We start from the raw sequence: 25053 nt of genomic DNA, 5'->3' as shown, positions 1-25053 counted from the left end.
AACCCTGGAAGTTGTAGTTACTTTGTCTTTTATTAACAATGTTTGGGCATACTAATTTTATCTTTTCTTAATGCTATTTTTAAAGCAAAAATGGAGGTAAGAAAATATCCTTTACTCTTGAAAATATTTTTAGCATGGTCTTACTAAAATTAAAAACAGCATTTAACAAAGTTAGCAGGCAAAAGTATTAAGAGCATGAACTGGAGTGTGTAGTCTGTCTGGGTTGAAACTGGCTCCATGATTTACTAGCTATGACTTTAGGCAAGTAACTTAAACTCTCTGAATTTCATTATCTCATTTGTGAAATAGCGCTAAATACTCTTAAGCTTCTTAGGGAATAATTAAGATTGACATTATGCATGTAAAGTACTTATACTGCCTAGCACATAGTAAGTGCCCAATGTAAGCATTAACATTATGATGGTATAGAAAATCAAATCCAGTATTTGCAAAATGTCTAAATGTCAAATATCAATGAAGTCAAAATTCAACCTCACAAAAGTCTTGTTACATTTAGTCATTGAGTCTTCGGATAAAAAGTTTTGAAATTAAGAGATGAGAACCTAATTTGAAAAATACAAGTTATATGAATCATCAGTAAATTCTTCCTAGAAACAAACTATGTCCATTTATCAGATTCTTACCAGCATAAGCCTGAAAGTCCCCTTGTACCTATAATTACTTTTTTATTTTTTTGTCTTTAAGTATTTTGAGTAAATCTTATCAGTTTGGTTGATGAGATGTTGGAAGAAACCACAGAACTATACACAGCACTAATACACTATTATTACAGAATGTTTGGTCTCTCCTGTCATATTACCTTATACAGCTGTTGGAAACCTTCACAAAAGAAGCTGTAATATTTTTTTCTCTTTATACAAATACAATTAGTTGGTTTATTCAGTTGCAATTTTATTTTTATAAAATTTTGAAAGTTATGATCATCGAAGTTTTAAGAATTTCCTAAGCTTTTTACATAAGTAAATTTCAAGTTCACAGTCTGTCAATTTTGAACTATTTATGATTAAGGGGAGGCTTAACAGTAATATCTCAGACAAGGAAGAGGGCATTAATTCTGCAGGCAGTTAGCAATGAAAATGCTAACCCTGAACAATCAGTCACTGACCATTTCCTTATACAGTTTGAGTAAAAAGATGTAGACTACAGAATGGAAACAAAAGTGAATAGAAAACTTATCTTCCCCAAATACAGTTCTACTATACAAGTCTTGACGTTTACCCATGACATCAACAAAAATTAATGCACTCAGGGAATTAGTTCTCTCCCCCACTGGTCAAAAAAAAGGCATATATATTTTTAAGTTAGAAAAAGTGAACGGCAATTTGCAAGCAAAAGAAAACCAGATTCACATTCTACTATTTACATTTGTTCTATTCACAGGTAAAATTAAAATGTTTCTTTTCATTAGTTAAAAGTAAACACTTAAAAAACTGCATTTTACTGCATCAATACTGTGGGGAAGTAATTCTGAATTTAGAAATGCTCTCTACAGCAAAATTAACTTAACTTTGCGGGGGCCAACTGGCCTATCATTCAGATCTTTAATAGCAGCCATAGCTTCATTGTAGTTTATCATGGCAACAATGGCTTCCCCTGTAGGTAATCCTTGCTCGTTATACTGTATTGAAACTGAATCAGGTATGATTCTGTAACCATGGAAAAAGTCTAGAATTTCATTAACATTAGCTTTAAATGGAAGATTCATTATCTTAATGGGTGTTACTCTACCTGAATTACAATTTAATTTTGGATCAGGCATAAATCTCCCCTCAGGAAAACTTCCCATATTACGCTTTCCAAAATCAAACTTGCCACCTTCTGGGCGACCAAAATTCACAAAAGGGCGATGACTTCTAAAATCATCAGGGGGGCTCCTAAACTCCTCACCAGGAAGCCTAAAACTGTCAGTAAGTCTAGGGTCCTCCTCTGGAGCTTCCCTGAGGTCTTCCTCCGGGAGACGCCTGAAGTCCTCATCGGAAGGGCTTCTAAAATCTTCCTCCTGGGGATTCCTGAAGTCCTCATCAGGAGGGTGCCTAAAGTCTTCATCTGGAGGACCCCTGAAATCTTCATCCAGTGAGTGCCTAAAATCTTCCTCTCGGGGGCGCCTGAAATGCTCCTGGGATGGCCGCCTGAAATGTTCCTGAGGCGGCCGTCTGAAATGCTCCTGGGGTGGCCGTCTGAAATGCTCTGGGGGCGGCCGCCGGAAATGCTCCTGAGGTGGCCGACGGAAGTGCTCCGGGGGCGGCCTCCGGAAATGCTCCAGGGGTGGCCGCCGGAAGTGTTCCGCAGGTGGCCGCCTGAAGTCCTTCTCAGGAGAACGCCGGAAATCCTCCTCAGGAGACCGCCTGAAGTCCTCCTCGTGGGGCCGCCTGAAGTCCTCCTCGGGAGGTCGCCGGAAGTCTTCCTCTGGAAGTCGCCTGAAATCCTCCTCAGGGGGCCGCCTGAAGTCTTCCTCAGGTGGCCGCCTCCATTCCCCCGGGGGAAGCCGTCTGAAGTCCTCCTCAGGAGGCCGTCTCCAATCCTCCTCAGGTGGCCTCCTGAAGTCTCCCTGGGGGGCCCGCCTCCAGTCCTCCTCAGGGGGTCTCCTGAAGTCTTCCTTGGGAGGCCGCCTGAAATCCTCCTCAGGTGGCCGCCTCCAGTCCTCCTCCCCAGAGTGCCTGAAATCCTCCTCCGGAGAGTGTCTGAAGTCCTCTTCCCAAGAGCGCCTGAAGTCCTCCTCAGGAGGCCGCCTGAAGTGTTCCTCCCGAAGGTGCCTGAAGTCTTCAGGGGAGTGCCTGAAATCCTCTGGGGAATGCCTAAAGTCTTCTGGAGGGCGCCTTTCAGGAGGTCGGAAATCCCCCTGGGGATGCTTGAAATTGTCCAGTTGCCTCAAGTCCTCCTGCTGATGCCTAAAGTTTTCAGAAGGGCCAACCGAGTATAATGGTAGATCATTTGAGTCAAATGAATGGGAATGATCATCTCTGTCACATGACTGTGAATGGTCATGCATTCTCTCACTGGACATTGAAGAAAAATTTACACCAAACTCCCGCATTTGTACCTCAGATATGAGCCTTAACAATACCTCTGTCCCCAAGAATCTTCGTCGGTTTAAACGTTCAGCTTTCATGGCCTGTTCTTCTGATCTGAATTTCACCAATGCTTCTCCTAGACCAACTCCTTTGTCATCATAAAGCAAGTAAATGTCATCCTCAGCAAGAGAAAAGTCTGCAAAGAACTTCTGCACTTCAACTTTTGTAACATCAAATGGAAAATTTCTTATATATATGCACAGTTTCTGGCCAGAATAGCCTTCTTGAGAGTATTTTTGTGAAACGTGTCCAAGCCTCTCTTTCTCTGTTGACGCTGGTCTTTTCTTTTCATAACAGTCAATGAACTTCAGCATCTGTTTTCTAGAAACTGGATCAATATGAACTGGACGATACTGTAAAACAGTCTTATGTAAACCCAGAGCAGTGTTATAGTCTTTCAGAGTCTTGAACATCACAAAGGCATATCTTGTTCTTCTTTCATCCTTATATAAAAACCTAATCTGTTCATTAGTCAGATCAGTATCTCTAAAGAAATTTCTTAAATCTCTTTTGTTAATACTTAGGGACAGATTTTTTAAGTGAACATAAAATCCAAGAGGAGAACGAGAACGTGTTCTTCTGGGAGATTTTGAATGAGATCGTTTCCAAAAATGTCTATCATTAATTCCTCTTGGTGGAGAATGTTCTTCAGTCCTCATAGAAATGTCACCCTCCTTAACTGCATTACCTCCAAACTCAATCCACTGTTGTTCCGAGCCTTGCATTACTTCAATAAATCTTGAACCCATAAAACTTCTATGACATTTAAGACCTCCTGAAGCATCGATACATGAAGCAAATTTTACTATGGCATCACCATTATTTCGGCCATCATGATGCTTTAAGAAAATTACTCCATCCACACACAAACCAGAGAAAAAGACACGTACATCATCTTCGTTTACTAAGTAAGGCAAGCCTCGTAGAAACAAGTAAGGATTCTCTGCCTTCAATGGTCGTGTCTTTCTTGGCCTTAAATCACCTTGTCCTGTACCATTAGTATGAAACCCAGCATCTTGATTAATCGGAGAGCCATATCCAGAATTACTTGCTTCTTCTTTAATAGCCTCAACAAAATTAGATAAGCTGCCAACCCCTGGTGCCCCAGATCCTGGTCTCTCTCTTCCCATGCGATCAGTTCTTTTCATTTCTATAGTCTTCTGCATTTCTGCCTTACTACTAAGAAAAAGCTCTACAGATGAATCCTTGATAAACCCTCCTGAACGACTTATGGCACGTCTTGCATCTTCATCTGTTGCAAAGATAATAAAAGCCTCCCCAACTTCCCCTCCAATTATATGCACTCCTCCATCAGGAATAGTCAATCCCGTGAAGAAGTGACGAATATCCACAGGCCCCGCAATAAAAGGAAGCCCCAGTAAACGGATGACTACAGCCATGCTGAGCTCAAACCACAGCAATAATGACCTGCAGACAGAAAGGTACACATAATAGCAAGTCTTATTTTTGAAGTACCTAATCCCAAACTAAGCTTAATAGTTACTTGGTTCCTACCTTCTTCAGCATTTATAAATGAAAATAAGACATGAGTTCACAAAGATACTGACTGTATCTAATTCTTAAAAAGAAAAAAAGGAATAAACTTTCTCCCAACTAAACATACAAATAAATAAACCAGCTACTTTGAAGAAACATTTCCTATCACCTATCCTATACAGTATGAGCATCAAAAATATCACATCTTCTTTGTAAGTCTGCCAAGTGCTACTTCACAACAAGACCAAACTATTTTCAGACATATCTTCTACTGAAACATGGGAGAGAGAGCTTTGGTGATTAAAGAATTTTACCAACCACAACGAATTTTACATACTTAGAAAAGGCATCTATGGTCAGTATATAATTGCTGCTCATGATAATAAACTGCTTACCACTAGCGCACCACTGACCAGACATAAAGTACAGAAGCCATATGTACCTAGATGTACTATTCTACTTTGCATTTTTTTTGTCAAGCTTCTGTGAAACGCCTTAAGCTCTGGATATCTTACCTTTTTTTTATTTCTTGGAGACCTGTTAATTCTGTAAAAGCAACTTAACTGTGGAAAGAAAATGAAATATAATTAATCCTTGGACCCTGCAATTGATCTTAAACAACGCCAGATTAGGATATTCACTTCAGAATTACCTATTAAAAGTGAAGCAATATAAGAAGCACAACTAAGGGCATTACGAAATGGTTATCTTTGTTCCAAGGGGAAATTAATCATCCTTCAGCAAAAAGAAGGTACAGATTCCAAGTAGACATCGGCAAATTATTTAGAAGCAAAAAACCTGAAAATTTAACAATCGGTCCTTGATTGGAAGTGACGTGAGGAAAAAGGTGATGGACATGTTATATATTTTGATTGGAGTGTTGGTTATATGGTTGTATAAATTTATCAAGGCTAAATGAATTCTATCCTTAAGGTCTGTGCATTTCACTGTATATGAATTTTATATCCACTTTAAAAAAACAACTGTTCTACAAGTAAAATGACAATTTAACACCCAAAATTCCCAAAACACCTTCTACTCATTTCCACCCATGAAAAGACCAACATCTAATTCATTATGTCCAACTCTCCTGCAAATCTCCTCCCTTTCAAAACATAAGACCAAATCAAATTAATAAATGATACAGTGAACACTAATGTTTCAAATTCAAAAACCAATTTTTAAAGCAATAAATCCAAGACCAATGGCTACCATTTGGACACAATTTTACGTTCTACATATACACCTCACATTTCTAAACATGGAACCAAATTTCCTGATTCCACTATAAATAAGACAAATAATAAAATATCCCTAAAATCTAAAATCTCAATTACTACTACTCTTACACTCAACTATTGCTACTCCTTATCTTAAACTCCTAAAAAACTAGTAAAATTCATCTTAAGCCAGAAAGAAAACATTCAGATAAACACAGAATCTTATGATGCTAATGTTTATTCCATTTCAAACAACTATCCTGCATTCTACCAAGGAAACCCAAATGAAAATGTAGAAAGGTAAAAATATAGTAAGAATATATTAGTTTGGGGCTTCCCTGGTGGCGCAGTGGTTGAGAGTCCGCCTGCCGATGCAGGGCACACGGGTTCGTGCCCCGGTCCGGGAGGATCCCACATGCCACGGAGCGGCTGGGCCCGTGAGCCATGGCCGCTGAGCCTGCGCGTCCGGAGCCTGTGCTCCACAATGGGAGAGGCCACAAGAGTGAGAGGACCCCGTACCGCAAAAAAAAAAGAATATATTAGTTTGGAATGTTTGGGGATATCAGTATTAACAACTGAAAAATCTGAATTTAATATTCCTTAAGGAAATTACATCTAATACTTTCAGATGTACCCAAACAAAGTAGTCTTAACCAAGTAAGTTTTTAAGACTGGCTAAATTAATGATTATAAGTTTATGTTTTTAGTGTGCAAATAAAGGTTGTTTTAATTCAGTACTTACACCTAAGTACCACTCATCCACAAAAGTGGTGTCTGAAAACATGTTCTTTGAGGTCTGCAAGACTTATTTTCCTTTGAAAAATGTCCATAGATTACTTTTTAAACTACAAGCTAAACTAACAAGGATAGCAAGAAATTAACTGGCACATTTTACACATCTAAATTATCAATGCCAAACTGATATTAAAAATATTAATGAGTTTTACTATAAAATATTTGCATGGTATGTGGGGGGAGGGGCAGAGGACATATGGGAAATCTTTCTACCTTCCACTAAATATTACTGTGAAACTAAAAAACCGTTCTAAAAAATAGTCTATTAGAAAATATCTGCACTGTCTCCCCAACCCCACCCCCACCCCCCCACCCCCCGCCAAAAAACGTGTATAAGCTTAGTTTCTTCAACAAACCAACATCCACACCAACATTTTAACAAAAACTACAAATGGCTTCTGGAATAGTTGTCCACATTACTGTTCCAAGACTTCTTCCTATGCAAAATGACTTAGCTCCTTTTTCGCTTTTAAAATATTTTAGAAAGCAGTGTAATAAACATCATTTTGTCCCTCCTAAACTTTCTTAAAAATTCAAAAAGGAACAGAAATATATCTACAGAAAAAGCTGAGAACATTTCACGGAGTAATTAATGCCAAATACAAAAAATGTCTTATAGGGGCTTCCCTGGTGGCGCAGTGGTTGAGAGTCTGCCTGCCGATGCAGGGGACGTGGGTTCGTGCCCCGGTCCGGGAGGATCCCACATGCCTCGGAGCGGCTAGGCCCGTGAGCCATGGACGCTGAGCCTGCGCGCCCGGAGCCTGTGCTGTGCAACGGGAGAGGCCACAACAGTGAGAGGCCCACATACCACCAAAAAAAAAAAAAAAAAAAAAAAAGCTTATAATTTATCCTCCCTAATTTGTAAACAATATTCTAAGTAGTTCCACGAGTACAAATTCGTGAATTGCAATTCAAGTAGAATATATAAAATGTTTCTTCTAATTTGCCACAAATATAACTACTGCTTAAACTTTTCTGCCCTTGAGATAGAAAGGTAATGTACCATTTATCCCTCTAAAAAACACACCTAGGAGACCACCTATAAGAAACCAGCTCTGAAAATGAGCATCTTTCCTGTGGTTCCCATGTTATTTCCTTAAGCAAATTCCCCAGAAATTCTATTCTTAGAACATTACACAAAAAAGTAAAACACAAAAATACCCTAAAATACTCTACACTTAAAATTTTTCTACTTACAAATGCAACAAAAGTATTTTTGTGGCTGTGTTCGTTTAAAGACAGTGATCTGTTAGAACTTCTAACCTATGAAAAGAAGGAAGTGGGTCCTTAAGAGCTCATTTAAGGGCAAGTCGCTGAAATTAACAAGCTCATTTTAAATAATTTTGCTAATTTTATCCAACGATTCATCCCACTTAATCATCATTATCAAAAAAAAAAAACCCACGAAATGTGCATCTTCTCATCAAGACTGAAAGGGAAAAGGTAGGAAGGCTAACTTTAAATGGTATTATTTCAGATCCATTTATTTTAACTAGAGAATAGCAAGTCATTTTCCAGACATGGTGAGGGGGAGAACACTGCCACTATTTCTTAAAACCTAAAGTTAGGATGAAGCACATTTGAAGCACAAACGCAAGAGTTTCCCCTGCAGAAAATAATCTACCCCAGTCCACAATGATTCTTTATGACGATCTGCCTTTTATCCTTTTATAATGTAGATGGTTAAAATAAAAAACTAAAGGCATGACGACACAGAGCCAAGTCCCCAGTAGGAACCGTAAATGAAGATGAATCCACACGGCACAGGAATTCCCATAACATCCATCATCCTCAAACGGATCATCCGAAGGCATTGCTTCTATAGCCCAAAGCCTTTGTCCATACTCCCAGGGGTCAGAGCTTCCTTCTTTCGCACCAGGCCAAAGTTGCTACATGGGATCCGATGCTGTAGCCAGACCTTCAGCCAAAAATCAGCCTTCATATTAACCTGTACCGCCCAACCTCCGTGCCTTTCCGTTACACCGTCCCAAGGGCAAACATTCCGCCCTAACTAGCCAAAGCGTGAACTGTCCCCAAATCTAACTGAAACACTTTAGCTCCCCTCAAGCCTAATGAGCCAGGCCTTCAGCGCTTTTCTGCCACCGCTGACTACGATGACATAGCAAAGAAAAAAAATACCTATGCAATCCTTCGAGATCTTCACTCTCAAGCAGACTGGCAAGTGCACACACACCACCACATGGACGGGGGAGTCGGTATTTAGCAAGGAAAGAGGGTGCCCTAACGACAGAAGCTACGCTAGTTCCTTGCGCGGCCCCGCCTTTCCCTGTGCTTCCGTCCCGGCCGCCAACCCCTCCCAGCCCCCGGCGCCCCAGGGGTAACTGCTTCGCACTTGGCAATAAACACACACCGCTGCTGCCGAGTCGGAACCACAAGGCTGGGGGCGGGGTGCACTCCTCGTCGCAGCAGCCTCCCCAAAACAGGCAGACCCCTGAGCGAGCCTAGAAGAAGATGGCGCCCACTCTCCCCTCTGCTCCGGACAAACGGACGCACAGTTTATCTGCCCATGCGCTCTCCAGGCGTAACCCACCACCCCGGCGCCCCGGCCACGTTTGCGCACGCGCCCAGACGCTCACCTACTTCCCGTCGTCCAGGGAAGGGAGGTGGCTCCCATAAGCGCGCTCGCTCGCCGTGGAGTCGCTGAGCTCCTGCGCATGCTCAGATTCCAACCAAGCCGGGAACCTGAACAAGGGTCCGGAGAGAGCTTCTGAGACAAAGTTCGGGGTTAACCCGTTGCTGCGGTGAGAGGCTTCAGTAAATAACAGCCGAAATACACTGAACAAACGTTCGTGATTCCCAGGAGTTAAGAAAAGAGACGCAAAAGCGGAGAAAATTTTACGATTTCTTCATCTTTTCAGCGCTGCAGTTATGTGTTCTAAGCATCTAACGAAAGCCTCTTTGTAAATACTTTTAAAAGACCAGAAAAATGTTAGTGTTGCTGCCTTAGATGTTACAGGTACAATGCCAACACCCAAGGGGCTTAATAAGTGCATGCATATTCAACTTTAGAGACATTTATGAAGTCTGTTAATGTCTTTATACAGTTCTTCCTACCTTTGGGTTTTTTGAAACAGAACCCATAAAGCCAATTTTGCAAATTGAGAAGCGAAAAGCACAGTTACAGGCAAGTTCTGTGGTGCCTGCTTTGTAAGAACTGGTGAACAACCTTGTGTTTTATTTTATTATTTGCAAGTAACAAAGCAGCCCACCACGTTTTATAATTACAGGATACATTTATGGGTGGATTCAAAGCTCACTAAGAAACTATTACTTTAAAGCATTGTTACATATGAGATAAAAAAATGAGTTTTCAATATCTCTCTCACTGCAAAATACCCATTCTCTTTGAGAAAGAAGAGGTAGTTTAACGAGTGAATAAAAGGTGGTTCTCTGAGTGAGCCACCATTTACTCACTTGGGCAAATTACTTAGCCTCTCTATGCCTCAGTTTCCTCATCTGTACAATGGGGATAATATTAGTACCTGCCTCTTAAGTTTGCCAGAAATGTTGAATGAGCAAATATATGTAAATATCTGAGACTACATAAGTATTAGTGACTTGTTTCAAATGTCAAGGTGATCCCATAGACAAGCAGAAGATGTCACCTCAGGGAGCTAGGCTCAATGACTAGGCAGCATTTACCTTGATTATTTCCAAAACTCCAGGGTTTGGACCTAGCCTAGCAAGCTCAAGAAGCTGAACTTAAAAACTAACATCTATTGAGAGTTTATTATGTGCCAGCCCCTGTGTATTATCTCATTTTATTCTTACAATTACTTTTAGAGGTAGGTACTATTATTTTTCCTATTTTACAAATAAGAGAAACTAAGGCATAAAGGATTGCGTAGCTTGCCCCAGGTTACAGAGATAGTATTAACCAGGAATTGAACCCTAGTGGTTTGCTTCCAGAGAACACTGCTCTGAATTATACAGGGAGAGTATGCTATCTTCTGAGGCAGACTCCATGTAAACAAGCACACAGAAACAATGCTCCAAAATGTCAATTCACAAGAAGAAACACTAGTAAAGTGAAACTGAGATCAACTCAGACTGACCAGCACTTTACTGGCTGTAAACACTCTCTATATGAAGTCAAATGATGAGAGGATTGTTTACTAAGCATAAAAATAGAGCATGAGTTATCTAATGTCAAAAACTGTTTTTCAGTTAAGGGTACCTAAGAAACCCATCTAACCCATCTTAACAAAAATACAGCTGTCATTTAATGAGCACTTACTATAAGGCTCATCTGAGCAAGTGTGCTTAGATCAGACTCCTTCCCTTGGACAGGCTTAGACAGATATTGCCAGCTGCCCTTGTTTTTCGACAATGACCATCCCCCTTCTATTCACATAGATTTTCTCCAAACAGAACAATATAGTGAATGGCTGTTTTTTTCTCGTCTGCCTTCTGCCTTTCTCTGATGACTACACCATTACAATCAAAAGAAGAAAATTCCAGTCCAGGTAATTGAGTTTACCTATATGGTATTCTGGCTATTGAACAGTTTCTTGAGCCTTTAGTGTGTCAACATGAAAACGTAATCATTTTAGAAAACAGAAAGAAAGTTTCTGGAACAGCAAAACAGAAGACTGTACCCTGAAACATGGTAACCACACCAAGCCATGACCATTCTTTGGCTCTGCCTGGGCAATTAGTCAACTTTACTAGGCATGTTACCACGACTACAGCACTACTTACCTTCCTGCATGATTTTGCTATCAGACAGTTTTCAGCTGTCCTTCCTAGGTCTTCAACATCTACAAGAACAGCCTTTCATCACTTGGCCTCAGAGTTCCTCCATCTTCTAAACTCCAAGGACCCTCTTGCAAACCCTGACTTCCATTCAATTCAACTGGGATTTATTGAGCATGGACTGTGTGTCCAGAACCTTGCTAAGGCTCCTGACAGACAAAGCTGAAGAAATCACGGTCCTCTTTCCTCAAGAAGCTCATACTGTAGCAGAAGAGACAAGCCCACGTGTGCAGCCAGTCATCACATACAGGAGGACATGTGGAGCATAGGGATTAAGACCGTGGGCTCTTAGATCAGCCAGATTCAAGTATAAATCCCAGCTCTTCCACTTCGTGACTATGGACAAATTCCTTATCCTTAAACTTCTCCATTTGTAGAGGAAGTTAACAGTACCCACCATGCAGGGCCATTATGAGGACTAAGTGAAATAATGTTTGTAAAGCATTTAGAACAGTCCCTAAGACACAGTAAACTCCATTACAGTTGTCCCTCGGTATCCTCAGGGGATTAGTCCCAGGACCCCTTCAGATACCAAAATACAAGGATATTCAAGTCCCTTATATAAAATGTCATAGTCTTTGCATATAACCTATGCACATGCTTCTGTATACTTTAAATCATCTCTAGATTACTTATAATACCTAGTACAGTATAAATGCCATGTAAATAGTTGCCAGTATGTGGCAAATTAAAGTTTTGCTTTTTGGAAATTTCTGGAATTTTTTCCCAAATATTTTCAAACTGCAGTTGGTTGAATCCATAAATGTGAAACCCATGGATATGAAGAGCCAACTGTATAACTTAGAAATCAAGAAGGTAGGCTCAGAAATCAGAATACCATAGTTCCAAGCCCAATTCTGCCACTTGCTAGCTGTATCATTTTAGTTGCTGAACTTCAGTTTCTTCACCCATCAAATGAAGATGACAATAGTAGAGTTGTTGTGTAGATAAAATGGTCTTATATATATAAGCATTAAAGACCCACAGTAAAGCACCAGGAAAAGCATATAACATGAAAATCTTACATGTCTCTCTGGTGGCCTGTATGCTCCTTTCCAGTTTGTCCCCTGCAGTGGTTCTCAGGGGCTCACCTACAAAACCTCCAGGAATCACTGGAGCACTGTATGGATACTACTAATTAAATAAAGGAAGTTGCTCAGTTGTGTGTAACAGAAGTCAGATCCAAAAGACTTAACAGAATCAACAAATGAATGATGTGTGGTCAATTAGAATTGAACAGGACCCCAGCATTCTAACTTGGATAACTTCTTGCCTGATGTAAATGAGAGTCTTGTCTCCATGGTAGAAATATGGAGGAGACTGAGATCCTGAATAGTCTATGGATGCTATAGTTAACAAAAAGGAGGCGTGCAGGAAGGGTACTGGATAAAATCTCTGGGTTTCAGTGATGAAGCTATGACCCCCAAATCTCACTGTAGAACCTATTTCTAGTGAACAGGCAGGACCATGTGTGAAACAGGATGTCTTCTTCTGCTTAGGCTTCCTTCCCCTGTGTTCCATCCAGTCCCAGGAACATAAAACAAAAGGAAGAAGCAAGAGGAAGACCTAAGAATCTACAGAGAAATTCTGAAGAGAGAACAAAAGGAGAAAACGAAAAAAAAAAAAAAGAGAGAGAGAGAGAGAATCCAGAAGACCTTGCATTGGAAAAGGCAGTCTCATGGAGCCCCCACTCAGCTGCATAAGAATGGACCTTGGGTCTGGAACACTTCCTTACCAAGGGTTAAGGAGCCCACACAGACCGTGCCTGGTTTATTACCTTGTGTGGGAATATGTTTCCTTGTTTCAATCTCAATGAGTACTCTTTTGTCTCTGCTTAAAGCATGTGCCTCATATGGTACCTGACCAACCCCACTGTTATGACTGTCCTCTAAGGTGAGGGAACAGGGTTCCTTTCACTGCAGCATGAACAGGTGCAGCGCCTAGGCTAATTACCCTGTGTCAGCAGCAGGGAGAGACCCGCTAGCTATGGGGTGCCGATGCCATATTGAAGCTGAGCTTGCTGTGCCTCTTCTCTATGTAAGTTAAGTGCTGTCCCATCCAGGGCTTGACTGCATTGTTTTTGTTTTTTGTTTTTTGTTTTTTTTTTTTGAAACTCCAATCAATACCAAGATGCAATGGGCAGACGTGTTTGGAGTTTTCCCCAGGATCGATAATTAGTGCATTGTACTCTGCCTGACACCATGCCATGTGGACACCAAAAAATTCTGTCCGTAAGGACTATGGCCAGAGGCCTCGTGGTCTAGGTCTAACCCACATTGGTCCTCTGCTCCCTTCCCAGGGATGAAATGAGGGAAGAGAGCATTGAGCTCCCCTCAGAGTTCGGAAGATGACAATAAACTAGAGAATGAGGGAATGAAGCAAGTTTTGATCTTTTCCATTTCAACAAATGTGTATTAAATGCTTATAATGTATTACACACAACTCCAGGAGACAATGGTGAACAAAAATGGACATGGTATTTATTCTCGTGAAGACTGTAGTTCAGGAGAAGAGAGAAAACTAGTGAAAGAATTATTCAGCTAAATGTAAATTTACAACAGGGATAAGAGCTGTAAAAGGGGAATACATGTTCCTCTAAGAGTATTTCATAGGAGGGCCTGGCCTGCTCATGGAAGACAGGAAGAGAAGTGACAGATGAGCTGGAAGGAAAGGAAGAATTAACAAGGTAAAGGGAAATTGCTGGGAAGGGGAAGGGAGGAGAGGTGGTGCAGGCAGAGAAGTGCACAGGCTCAGTGGCAATCAGAGAACTGAAAGAAGACCAGTGTGGGCAGAGTGCACAGGACAATGAAAGGCTGCAGGAAGAAGTCAGACCCTGCTGGGGGTTACGGTTCACGTTAAAGACTTTGAGCTCTCCAGTGGAAAGCCAATGAACTATTTTCAACAGAGAGGTGACATACTAGACTTGCATTTCAAAAGATTACTCCAGCTGAGGTCTGGAGAATGGATTAGACTGTGGCAAGAGTATGCACATGAAGACAGGTCAACAGGTTATTTTGACTTCCAGTTTAAGGTGACAGTTTGAACTGTAGTTATTTTCACTCCTTTCAGAAATCCAAATAAAATATCAAAAAGGGAACTTTCAAAGGATTTCTGACAAGAATGAAGATGATAGGGTAGGAGACAACAGCAATAAAACTTTGCAAGCAGGAATGAGATGGATAGGTGATCGTTTCTTTTGTGAATCCAAGAGGATTCTGAATTGACAGTGGAAAAAGCTAAGAAGCAACCTTATATGCACCAAATAAGTCCTCAAAGGCTTAAGAGGCCTCAATATCTTCTGCTGGGGAAGGAAGTGAAAACAGAGTTGATTGAATACCAATTTACAAAGCACTGAAGACATACACCTAAGGCTCTTTCCTTCCAGTACAAGAAACCTGTCTCTCCCCCACTATAGCAGAAGATTGAAGGTTTATTCTCTGGAGAGAGTACGACTTAGGGACAATGGGTACAGATGAGATCAGAGGCTCTATGTAGAAAAGAAGGGCATCATGTGAATGATGAAACTGAATGATGAAACTCACACTCTTTTCCCCACTAAAACTGGTAACCAAGCTTAAATCCTTCAGGGAGAAGATTATTTCAGGGGAATTCGATCAGCACAACAGGGGGGAAACTACTATGTAAGTGTGGGGGATGACTAAAGACATTTTCAGATATCCAAGGTCTCTAAAATTTCCATCTTATGACCCCTCTCAGGAAGCTGCTGGAGTATATGCTCTGCCCAAAGAAAGAAGTAAACCAGGAAATAAGAGGATATACAATCCACTAAGCCTGAGATCTCTCTTTTCCTCTTCCAGCTTAATAGAGTGCATATTCTCTTCAATCTTGGTTTACTCCCCTGAGGAGAGATCACATACTATAGTGGTTAAGAACATGGATGCCTGAGGCAACAAAAACAAAAATAAACCAGTGGGACTACATCAAACTAAAAAGTCTTATGCACAGCAAAGGAAACCATCAATAAAATAAAATGGCAACCTACCAAATAGGAGAAAATATTTGCAAATCATATATCTAACAAGAGTAAATATCTGAAATATATAAATCACTCATACAATTCAGTAGCAAAAGCCCCCAAAAATCCAATTTTAAAAGGGGCATAAGATCTGAATAGACATTTACCCAAAGAAGACATACAGATGGCCAACAGGCATGTGAAATGGAACTAAACATCACTAACCACTAAGGAAATCCAAATCAAAACCACAATGGGATAACACCTCACACCTGTTAGAATGGTTATTATCAAAAAGACAAGAAATAAGTATTGGCCAGCATATAGAGAAAAGGGAACCCTTGTGCACTCTTGGTGGAAATGTAAATTGGTGAGCCATTATGGAAAACAATATGAAGTTTCCTAAAAAATTAAAAATAGAACTATCATATGATCTAGCAATTCCACTTCTGGGTTTTATCTGAAGAAAATGAAAATGCTAACTCAAAAAGATATATGCACCCCCATGTTCACTGTAGCATTATTTATAATAGCCAAGATATGAAAACAACCTAAGCATCCATCAATGGATGAATGGATAAAGAAGTTGTGCACACACACACACAGTGGAATATTATTCAGCCACAAAAAATAATGAAATCTTGACATTTGCAATAACATGGATGGAACTTGAGGGCGTTATAGTAAGTGATAAGTCAGACAGCGAAAGACAAATACCATATGATCATATGGTCTCACTTATGTGTGGAATCTTTAAAAAAAAAAAAAAAAAGCCAAACTCATAGATACAGAGAACAGATTGGTGGTTGCCAGAGGCAAGGGGTGAGCAAAATGGTTGGAGGGTGTCAAAAGGTACAAACTTCCAGTTATAAAATAAATAAGTCATGGGGATGTAATGTACAGCATTGTGAATATAGTTAATAATACTGTATTGTATATTTGAAAGTTGCTAAGAGAGCAGATCTTAAAAGTTCTCATCACAAGAAAAAGAATTTTTAACTATGTGTGGTGACAGATGTTAACCAGACTTATTGAGGTGATCATTTTGCAATATATACAAATATTGAATCATTATGTTGTACACCTGAAACTAATGTTATATGTCGGTTGTGCCTCAATAAAAATAAATAAATAAAATAAAATATTTTCCTAAAAAAATAAGAAGAGAAAAGGAACACAGATGCCTGGATCCTAATACAAGTTCTTATTGGCTCTCTCTCTTCCTAAATTTCCTCATCTATAAATGGGGGATAACAGTATCTACTCCAAAGGGCCACTGTACAGATTAAAACCACTTGGAGGAGAACCTGGCCCATAGTAAATGTGTTAAATATATTGAAAGGAGATTCATAGTTCTGAGGAAGAATTGAGGATTTTTTTAAATGATAGCATATGATAACTAAAGAAGAAAAGAAGACACTCAAATAAGAGAAAGATAAAAATTGTGGTACGGTACATGACTCAAATGTGAACAGCATTTAAGTAGTCATAGTAATGTAAAAGTGATTACTACTCTAACTGAAAATTTAAAATAAATATATTAAAAAGATGGAGAGGTTCAGAAAATGTGATAAAAAGCCAATCTTCATCTTCCATAGCAGGCAGACAACTGATAATGCCTACAGCTGAAAAATTAAGTTTAAGACAGGCCATTGCAGTAATTAAGGGGTGGGGGAAAGTTGTATTTAGGGTGGCAGTGATGGCAGAGATTAAGAAAAGTAAAAGAATTCAAGGGATATTTGGGCAATAAAGTCAAGAGATATTTAAAAGATAAAAATCAAGAAGTCTTGCTAATGGACTGAAATGGGAAGTTGAAGGGAAGGAAGGCATCAAAAGTTACTCCTAGAGTTTTGGCCTTTATTACAGTTTGGATGATGTTGCCATTAACTGAGATAGAGGACACTAGAGGAGAGCAAGTTTGGGGGTGGGAGAAGGGATGGAGATCATGAGCTGTTTTTGGACACCTGGATTTAAAGATACTCCATTCCACCCAAATGGAGTTTTTCAAGAAAACAGTGGAAATACTGATTCAGAGCTCAGAAAAATTATTTGGCCTGGATATACATATATATGTGAGTCATCTACAAAAAGTGGTCATTGAAGTCATGGACATGACTTTCCCTAGGAGGAAAACCAAAGAATGAGAAGAGTCAAAAGTCTAGGAGTGAGCCCTCAGGGATTCCACATTTAATAGCCAAGTGAAGGAGTCTGGGCCTACAAAGGGCAGAGAGCAGGAATAACCAGAAAGTTTATTCTAAGAATAACCTGGAGGAAAACCAGGAGAGTGTTCCATCATGGAGGCCAAGTTCAGTTTGGAACATAATGAATACAAAGCAGCAGTTGTTTATATCTAGTTGTTTTTGTCTAAGAATCTGGAGATTGGGAAAAAGTGCAAGACTCACCACACAAAAGGCCCCAATTGTAGGATTTTGACCTAATTCCCCTTTTGACCACAACCTCCATTTCTGCACTTTGCATTTAGCCTTCATGTTCTTTGTAGTATTTTAGTTCATTAATCCCCTCATGGACTCACTTACCTTTCCCTTTTATTTGTTAATGCCCAGGAAAGCACATCCAGGGACTCAAGAGCACCAGTAAAGAATCAGGGTTAGGGCTTCCCTGGTGGCACAGTGGTTGAGAGTCCGCCTGCCAATGCAGAAGACATGGGTTCGTGCCCCAGTCCGGAAAGAGCTCACGTGCCACGGAGCAGCTGGGCCCGTGAGCCATGGCCGCTGAGGCTGCGCGTCTGGAGCCTGTGCTCCGCAATGTGAGAGGCCACAAAAGAATCAGGGTTAAAAAAGCGTGGCCTCCGGTGTCAAATTTTCAGGGTTAGAATCATGATCTGAGTGTGACCCTAGGAAGTCATAGATGTTTGTTGAGCCTTGGTTTTCTCATCTGTAAAGTAAAGGTGATGATAATGGTCCCAATGTAGGATCAAATGAGATATTTCAGTGCCTGACACATTGAAAGCAAGAAATTAATATCAGTTATTTCAATTATTAGCCATGGTCTTAACTCCCACCAACATATTAGATAATTCCTATAAGTTGAATTTCTACCTTTAAATTTTTTTCTTTAATCAGTAAGAAGGCTTTATCTGCCCCAAATATTTTCTCTGTTCCTTTAATGTCACAGTTCACCCAGCCACCCAAATCAGAAAACCTGGGAACGATTCTTATTCCTGTTTACTTCCTCTATCCAAGTCATAAAATTCTCACAATTCTTCCTCCTAAACAGCTCTTTCATTTATCTTCTCCTGCCTCTCCCTTCTTCCCCTGCCCTATTTAGACTCTAGATTTCTGCTTTAGCTTCCCAAGTGGTCTCTACCTCTAGAGGTTTCCATATACCTCTTTTCTAGAATATTTTCTAAAATGCAAATCTGATCAACAGTGGTAGGCAAATAACAGGCATTCAAGAACATTCATTTGTATTTCTTCCTACTTTTCCAGCCTCATCTTCTGCCACTGACCATACACACCCCACATCTCAGGGATACGGAGATATGTGTCATTCACTGGTGTGCCTCCTCACTCATGCCTCTGGGTCTGTTCTGCTGGTCCCGCTACCTGTCCTGTCCTACAGTGTCTCTTACTCTGCGACTTCTTCACTGATCTCCCTCCTACCCACCAAGGCGGGGGTAATCCCATCTTCAAGTTGCACAGTCTCAATTAGAGCAGTTATCTCAAAATATTTTAATGATTCGTTTCTATGTATTTCTTTCTATGAAGCCCCTGAGGGAAAGTGCCAGGGATAGCTCTTGTCCCTAACCAGTGTCTACTCATAGAAGTGCTCAGTAAATGTTTGAAAAATGATTGAACTCCCCACCAAAGATGAGATGCCCTCTGACTTCCCATAGGGCTCTCTTTCCTGGCAATTATGCCTCTTGTAACTCAGTTTAGGGATTCAAAAACACAATAGTCTTTGGAACACTCAAGATGATTCCCATTTCCAGCTCCAAACTCTTCATCAAGCCCTAGACCTCCACATCCATTTCTGTTATACCTCTCTACCTGAGTAAGCAACTTGTTCAACATAACCAAACTATACTTGTCCTCTCCATAAACTGTTCACTTTGACCCTAGGACTTTCCTAGCCTATCCTCTAGATGCTCCCACTCCAACGTGATCTAGCCTTTTTGCAGGTAAGATCTAGACTTGCTGCCAATTTTCAACTCTAAATGATTTCCCTTCCAATTATCCACTCTACCTTTTCAAAATATTTCTTACTTTTACCTATGTTCTTTACTTAGAAAACTGATCTTGTTCAATTTCTCTGATCCCTAGCCCAAGATTTATTGATGGCTTCACTCATCTTTCTTTTTTCCTTCTAATCCCAGAATGACTTTCTTCCCCTTAGATGGTCCTCCTCCCACTCTTACTTTAAGTCCTTGACCCCTTCCCTGGAGCTCAAGAGAGAGTCAATTATTCCTCTATTTGAAATCTCTCTTCTACTACTCCTTTCCTTTACTCTCCACTTCTAGACCTATTCTCCTTATCCTAAAGAAAAAATTAAAATTCTTTTAGCTCAGTCCCTTCTTTTGCCTTCCTTTCAATGCCAAAATAGTCTACATCTGGTGGTTGCTCTTTCTCAGTGCTGTTTTATGATTTGCTTCTACCCCTATCACTGTAATAAAACTGCGCTCTAAAAGATAACTAATAATCCCCTAATTTCCAGATCCAAAGACTTTTTCTCCATCCTCAGCCTCCTTGACTTTTTGTAGCATTTATATTGTTAGGACACACAGCATTGTGGTTAAGCAGCCCCAAGAGTTAAACTGCCATAATTTAAAGTTGCTTCTGTAAATTGCAAGCCTTGAATTTTGGTAAGTTTTAAAAATCTTCTGTCTCCATTTGTCATCTATAAAAAAAGAGATGATAATAGCAGTATAGGTTTCATAAGGGTGTTGAGTGGATGATAATTTTGGTAAGGCATGTTGCAGTGCCTATCTCATTCTAGGTGTTCAATAAGCATTTGCGATAGTGTTTGAACCCATCGTTTCACTTTTGGGGGGTAAAGTTCTTCTTAAGCTGACATTAAAACATGTTCTTCTTCTCATCCACTTCTATGTATAACTCTTTCACTTCTTTGCTGGGTGATACTGGGCATGTCTTTAAGCCTGATAAGTGGCGATTACTACCTATTCATAAAAAGATTGGAATGATACATGTAAGAAGTTTAAGTTTAGCACAATATCTGGCATACAGAAAACATTTGCTTTTCTGACTAAAGAGACAGAGGAAACATCTCTGGTTCCGTAACTTTCCTTCTTCCTGTCTTAAATCTGAATGTTGATATCTGGTGTAAGGCAATCACATTGCAGGTAGGAGGGAAAAGCCAAGAAAACTGCAGAGATGACTATCTGATATCATTGAATGAACACCAGAAGCCCCTACCTCCAGAATTCCTATGTTTGGTTTTGTTTAAGCCACTGTGAACTGGTTTAAACTACCTGATCTTCTATTACTTGCAATGAAAATATTCCTAACGATACAGTCCCAATTTATGCTTAACAGTTGTAGCTAACAGTCTTTCTGTTACCCTTCTAGGCAGTTTATAAAGATGAACTGAGAGTATCTACAGTTATTTCCAACTTAACTACATCTATTTTGAATCCTTGTGCTACAAATAAACTATTTAGCTCTTTGGGGAAGTTTTTTTAGGTGCAGTGCCCAAAAGTCTTAGACAACCACATAGTTCCACTGTCTGTGGTATAAAATGGCAGTATCATCTTGTTAACTAAAGACAATAGGTTTGTCCTACATATATAATATGCCTTTTTTCTCCATCTATTCTGCAAAGAAGCCACTAAATAGATTGAGAAGATAGCAATTGACTAAAGCAACTCGTTCAACATAACGAGTATGAAAAGATAACAATTTTGGAGTTGGCCAGATGGAGACAGAGTCTAGTTTCACCACTTCCTAAAATGTAAATTTTTTGATCCTCAGTTTCTTTAATTGTAAAAGTAGCCTAAAAAGGGGATAGTGTTCCTACAAAGGGTTATTATGAAGAGCTAAGGTTAATGCTGTCAAGTGCCTAGCATAATGCACAGTGTGGAATACAAAGAATCTGCTCTTTTATTGCTTCAATTATATAGTAGACAGTGAGTAAATTTTACTGCCCTGACCACTCCCACAGAGCATTAAGGAGGACTAGAGTTAACATTCACCCACAGGAAGCTTTTGAAGATTAATCTCAACTATTCTGACCATACTCTTTCTGAGCCCCCATTAACATTTATGGAGTCATATGTTTTTCAAAAATTATATCCAGATAAGTGATTTCTACTTCAAATTAGACACTCCAACAATATGGTAATTACTCAAAAAACATTTTTTATAATGCCTCTTTAAGGAACAGTTTTCATAACATACATCTTCTGTGTCATAGGTATTAGCGACAGAGTGAATGCTGGTCTTTTGGGGAAGGTCATATGACAAATAATAGGCCTAATGGTGGCTAATAGTTAAAGTTATCTAACTTCCTTAGATGCATTTTCCCACACGTATTCAGAACATTATACGTGTGTGTGTATTTTCCTTAATAGTGATAAATCATCATTTTTATTATGAAGTTTGTGGGTTCTTTGGAAAGCCAAAAGTCATTTCAAGATACCATTGATGAATAAGGTGGCTTCAAAATATGCCAGATTTTATTGGGGGGGGAGAACAAAATACAACAAAACAAATAGAATACAACAAAAGCAGAAGTGAAATTTAAATATTAAGAAATAACTTTTTCTTTTATGACCCAGAAACTGGCTTTGAAGGTAATTCTAAAATGTTTTGGGGTTAACAGCTTCCAAGAGTGCCCATTTTGAAAGACAACAATCGTGTATGTGTATATTTGATTTTAAAAAAATAAGTCACTTTTTTATTCACAACTGGACTAAAGATCTCATTTTGTAAACATGATGTCTATGCTTAAAACACAGAACATAGAAACACAAAGAAAGGTCTGTCAGGAAAGATCTGTTTTTAGTGCTTGAGTCAATCTTCCAACATTGCTTATTTCAAATCAGTGTTTTTCCTACTTTTCTGACCAATGTATTTTGACAAATACATTGTTGGAATGTCGCCTTTAACACGAAAATGACCTAGTCTGTGTAAATTTTGATGTAAATATGATTTAACAGTTTAATGAAGCAATACTTAATTTGTGTGATAAAAATCAGATATTTTCTTTTCTGTGGTTATCTGTTTTGCGACCTCCTAAATTGATTTCACGTCCCGCTAATGGGTCGAGTAGCAGAGTTTGAAGCAAACGTTTTAAATAGCCGGTCCCACCTGCCAGGCTCCAGGGTTAGCTTGTCTCTAACTCATCCTTTCCCAGACCAGCCAGCTTCCCGCGGCTTTGGTAACCTAGCAACCATGCAACGCAGGCAGACACTTCCGGACCGCAGTTGTCCAATCAGCTCTGCAGAGTTATCGCGGAGGCTGATGGGGCGCCGGAGACTGCGCGGCCGCGAGTGAGAGCGTCATGGTGACGGGCGGACGCGGGACTGTGGTGGCAATGGCGGCTTGGTCCACCTTAAACGCTGCGGGTGTGACTCTGTTCCTCTTGTTGGTCCTTCTTCGCGTCTCACAGGCTCAGACCTTCTTCTTCCCTTTCCGGCAGCCGGAGACATGCGGCCACAACCAGTACTTCGATATCTCCGCGCTCTCCTGTGTCGCGTGTGGAGCCAATCAGAGGCAGGATGCTCGAGGTGAGACGGTACGGGATGGGCCCTAGCCAAAGTAACAACTCCGCCTTGATGCTGTCCCCAGACCCCTCGTCACTAAAATATCTTTTCGTCTGCGGAAGAATGTTTCAGAAGGGTCAACTGCCAACGCCTGAGAGGAGGGTTTCTTGGAGGATTGAAGTTTGCACACAACGAGTGAGGTTGGGGAAACCCTGAGTCCGCTACCTCATAAGCTGTCGAAATTAATTTCTCGGCTCCAGTCCCCCACTCCTCATCCGGGGGGTCTTTAGGGAGGCACCTGGAAAGCTGACTACCGAAGGAAGAAAAATAGAGAAGTAATCTGAGGTGCAGAGGAGCAGGTGACAGAACAGGTCAGGGAGGAAATGCAAATTAGCGCTTGTAAACTTTGATAGTTTTTGATCTTTTCAAATCCCAGAATTTAGAGCTGGAAGGGACCTTAACGGTAATCAGGTCCAGTCTTCTCGTTTTACAGATACAGAAATGGAAGCCCAGATGAGGTCGTAATGTCTTCTTTGTCTTCTAAATTGGGGACAGGAAGAACTCCTGTCTCTTTGCCCTCAGTCTTGACCTATGTGTTTCCACTATGCAGTCTGTCCGTAATATAGATTTCCTTAGGATTTAGCCCTTTCATTGTTGAATATTACTGATTGCCCTTAAAGTCTCTTTAGATTAAACTTAACTTTTTTTTTCTTGAGACGTTCATCGTTTGGTCCTAGTTGTCCTCCCTGAAACTGCTCAGAATAAGACTTTTCCCATATTATAAAGTTTAGAATGTTTTTAATCTCGGTTTGGGCACCCAGGTATTAACTTTCTGCCATCTTTAAATTTGATGTATCTTTATTTAAGTCACTGTGTAGGACAGGTCAGGATTCTCAGGTGAGGAAATATGAATGAGAAAGCATTTCCCAGACTCTAAAGTGTAAGGTTCATAGTTATGAACCCTGATATCATAAACATTCTACTACATGGATTCCTATGGGTGCTGTATCCACTTAATGCCTTCTTAGAGAATGCTGTCATTACCTATTCAGCAAATTGAGTAGTGATTATCTTATAAAGTTTACTATCTTTCCAAACAGAGGAAAACAGTGATTTATTCGAATCGAGATAACTTTCCTAATAAGGTTTTGTTTTGACAAAGTAAATTTGAATTCATTGAATGTATGTGTATGGTTGGATGAAATAGAAATGTAAAATCTCCCATAGCAGTTAATCAGTAGTTTGGTTATTAGTTTAATAGTTATAACTTCATAGTTTATTTATGCTTGCACTTAAAATGGTAGCAAACACAATACCTACTGTGTGCCAGACGGATTCTAAGACCTTTACAGATAATAACTAACTTATATTAACCCCGTGAGGTAGGTACTGTTTGTTGTTCCCATTTTACCAAATTGGAAGCCAAAGCACAGAGCAGTTCAGTACCTTGCTCAGGGTCACACAACTAAGTAGCAGAATCAAGATTAGAACCTAGGCAGTACTGGCTCCACTGTATTGCTTTTTTATTTTTTTTTAATATTTATTCATTTGGTTGCGCTGGGTCTTAGTTGTGGCAGGAGGGCTCCTTAGTTGCGGCTCATGGGCTCCTTAGTTGTGGCATGCAAACTCTTAGTTGTGGCATGCATGTGGGATCTAGTTTCCTGACCAGGGATCAAACCCCAGCCCCCTGTATTGGGAGCACAGAGTCTTAACCACTGCTCCACCAGGAAGTCCCTCTGCTGTCTTGCTCTTAACTACTACTTCTCAAGATCTTAAGAGTTATTAAAATTTTCCTATCTTGGAGTTTTATTTATCAAGGTCAAAATTGGCTCTTTTCTTTTTAGGAACTGTATGTGTGTGTCTACCAGGATTTCAGATGATCTCTAATAATGGAGGACCTGATATTATTTGTAAAAAGTGCCCAGAAAACATGGTATGGAGTATTTATTTTAAAAAATAATCTTGCTGTAAAAAATAGTAAATTAAATACCTTTGTTTTTTAAACTACAATTTTAT

The 25053-nt window shown here is 40.0% G+C and overlaps 2 protein-coding genes across 4 annotated transcripts in view; one reads left to right on the top strand and one right to left on the bottom strand.

The window, feature by feature from the left end:
• Positions 1-682: 682 nt before the first annotated feature.
• Positions 683-9110, bottom strand: RBM12B (RNA binding motif protein 12B). Of its 3 annotated transcripts, none has more exons than XM_029222690.1 (3): positions 8976-9110; positions 5105-5152; positions 683-4520 (listed from the first exon to the last, which is right to left on the bottom strand). In XM_029222690.1, the coding sequence occupies exon 3, from the start codon at positions 4490-4492 to the stop codon at positions 1508-1510; it is 2985 nt and encodes a 994-aa protein (XP_029078523.1). In that variant the 5' UTR covers positions 4493-4520; positions 5105-5152; positions 8976-9110; the 3' UTR covers positions 683-1507. The 3 variants fall into 3 exon arrangements, with proteins under 3 accessions (XP_029078523.1, XP_029078524.1, XP_029078522.1); XM_029222691.1 differs by having other exon boundaries at positions 8744-9096; XM_029222689.1 differs by having other exon boundaries at positions 683-5152; positions 8744-9096.
• A 13654-nt stretch (positions 9111-22764) lies between these two features.
• Positions 22765-25053, top strand: part of TMEM67 (transmembrane protein 67) — a 42977-nt gene continuing 40688 nt past the window's right edge. The window contains exons 1-2 of the mRNA XM_029223222.1: positions 22765-23061; positions 24882-24970. Coding sequence (XP_029079055.1) covers positions 22836-23061; positions 24882-24970 — 315 coding nt within the window. The 5' untranslated portion in view covers positions 22765-22835. The remainder of the gene's footprint in view (positions 23062-24881; positions 24971-25053) is intronic.

Source organism: Monodon monoceros, unplaced genomic scaffold, assembly GCF_005190385.1.
Source record: "Monodon monoceros isolate NGI ecotype Baffin Bay Population unplaced genomic scaffold, NGI_Narwhal_1 Super_Scaffold_14, whole genome shotgun sequence".
Classification (NCBI taxonomy): domain Eukaryota; kingdom Metazoa; phylum Chordata; class Mammalia; order Artiodactyla; family Monodontidae; genus Monodon; species Monodon monoceros.
The sequence above is the reverse complement of the archived record's forward strand: the minus strand, read 5'-3'. Positions and strand labels throughout refer to the sequence as shown.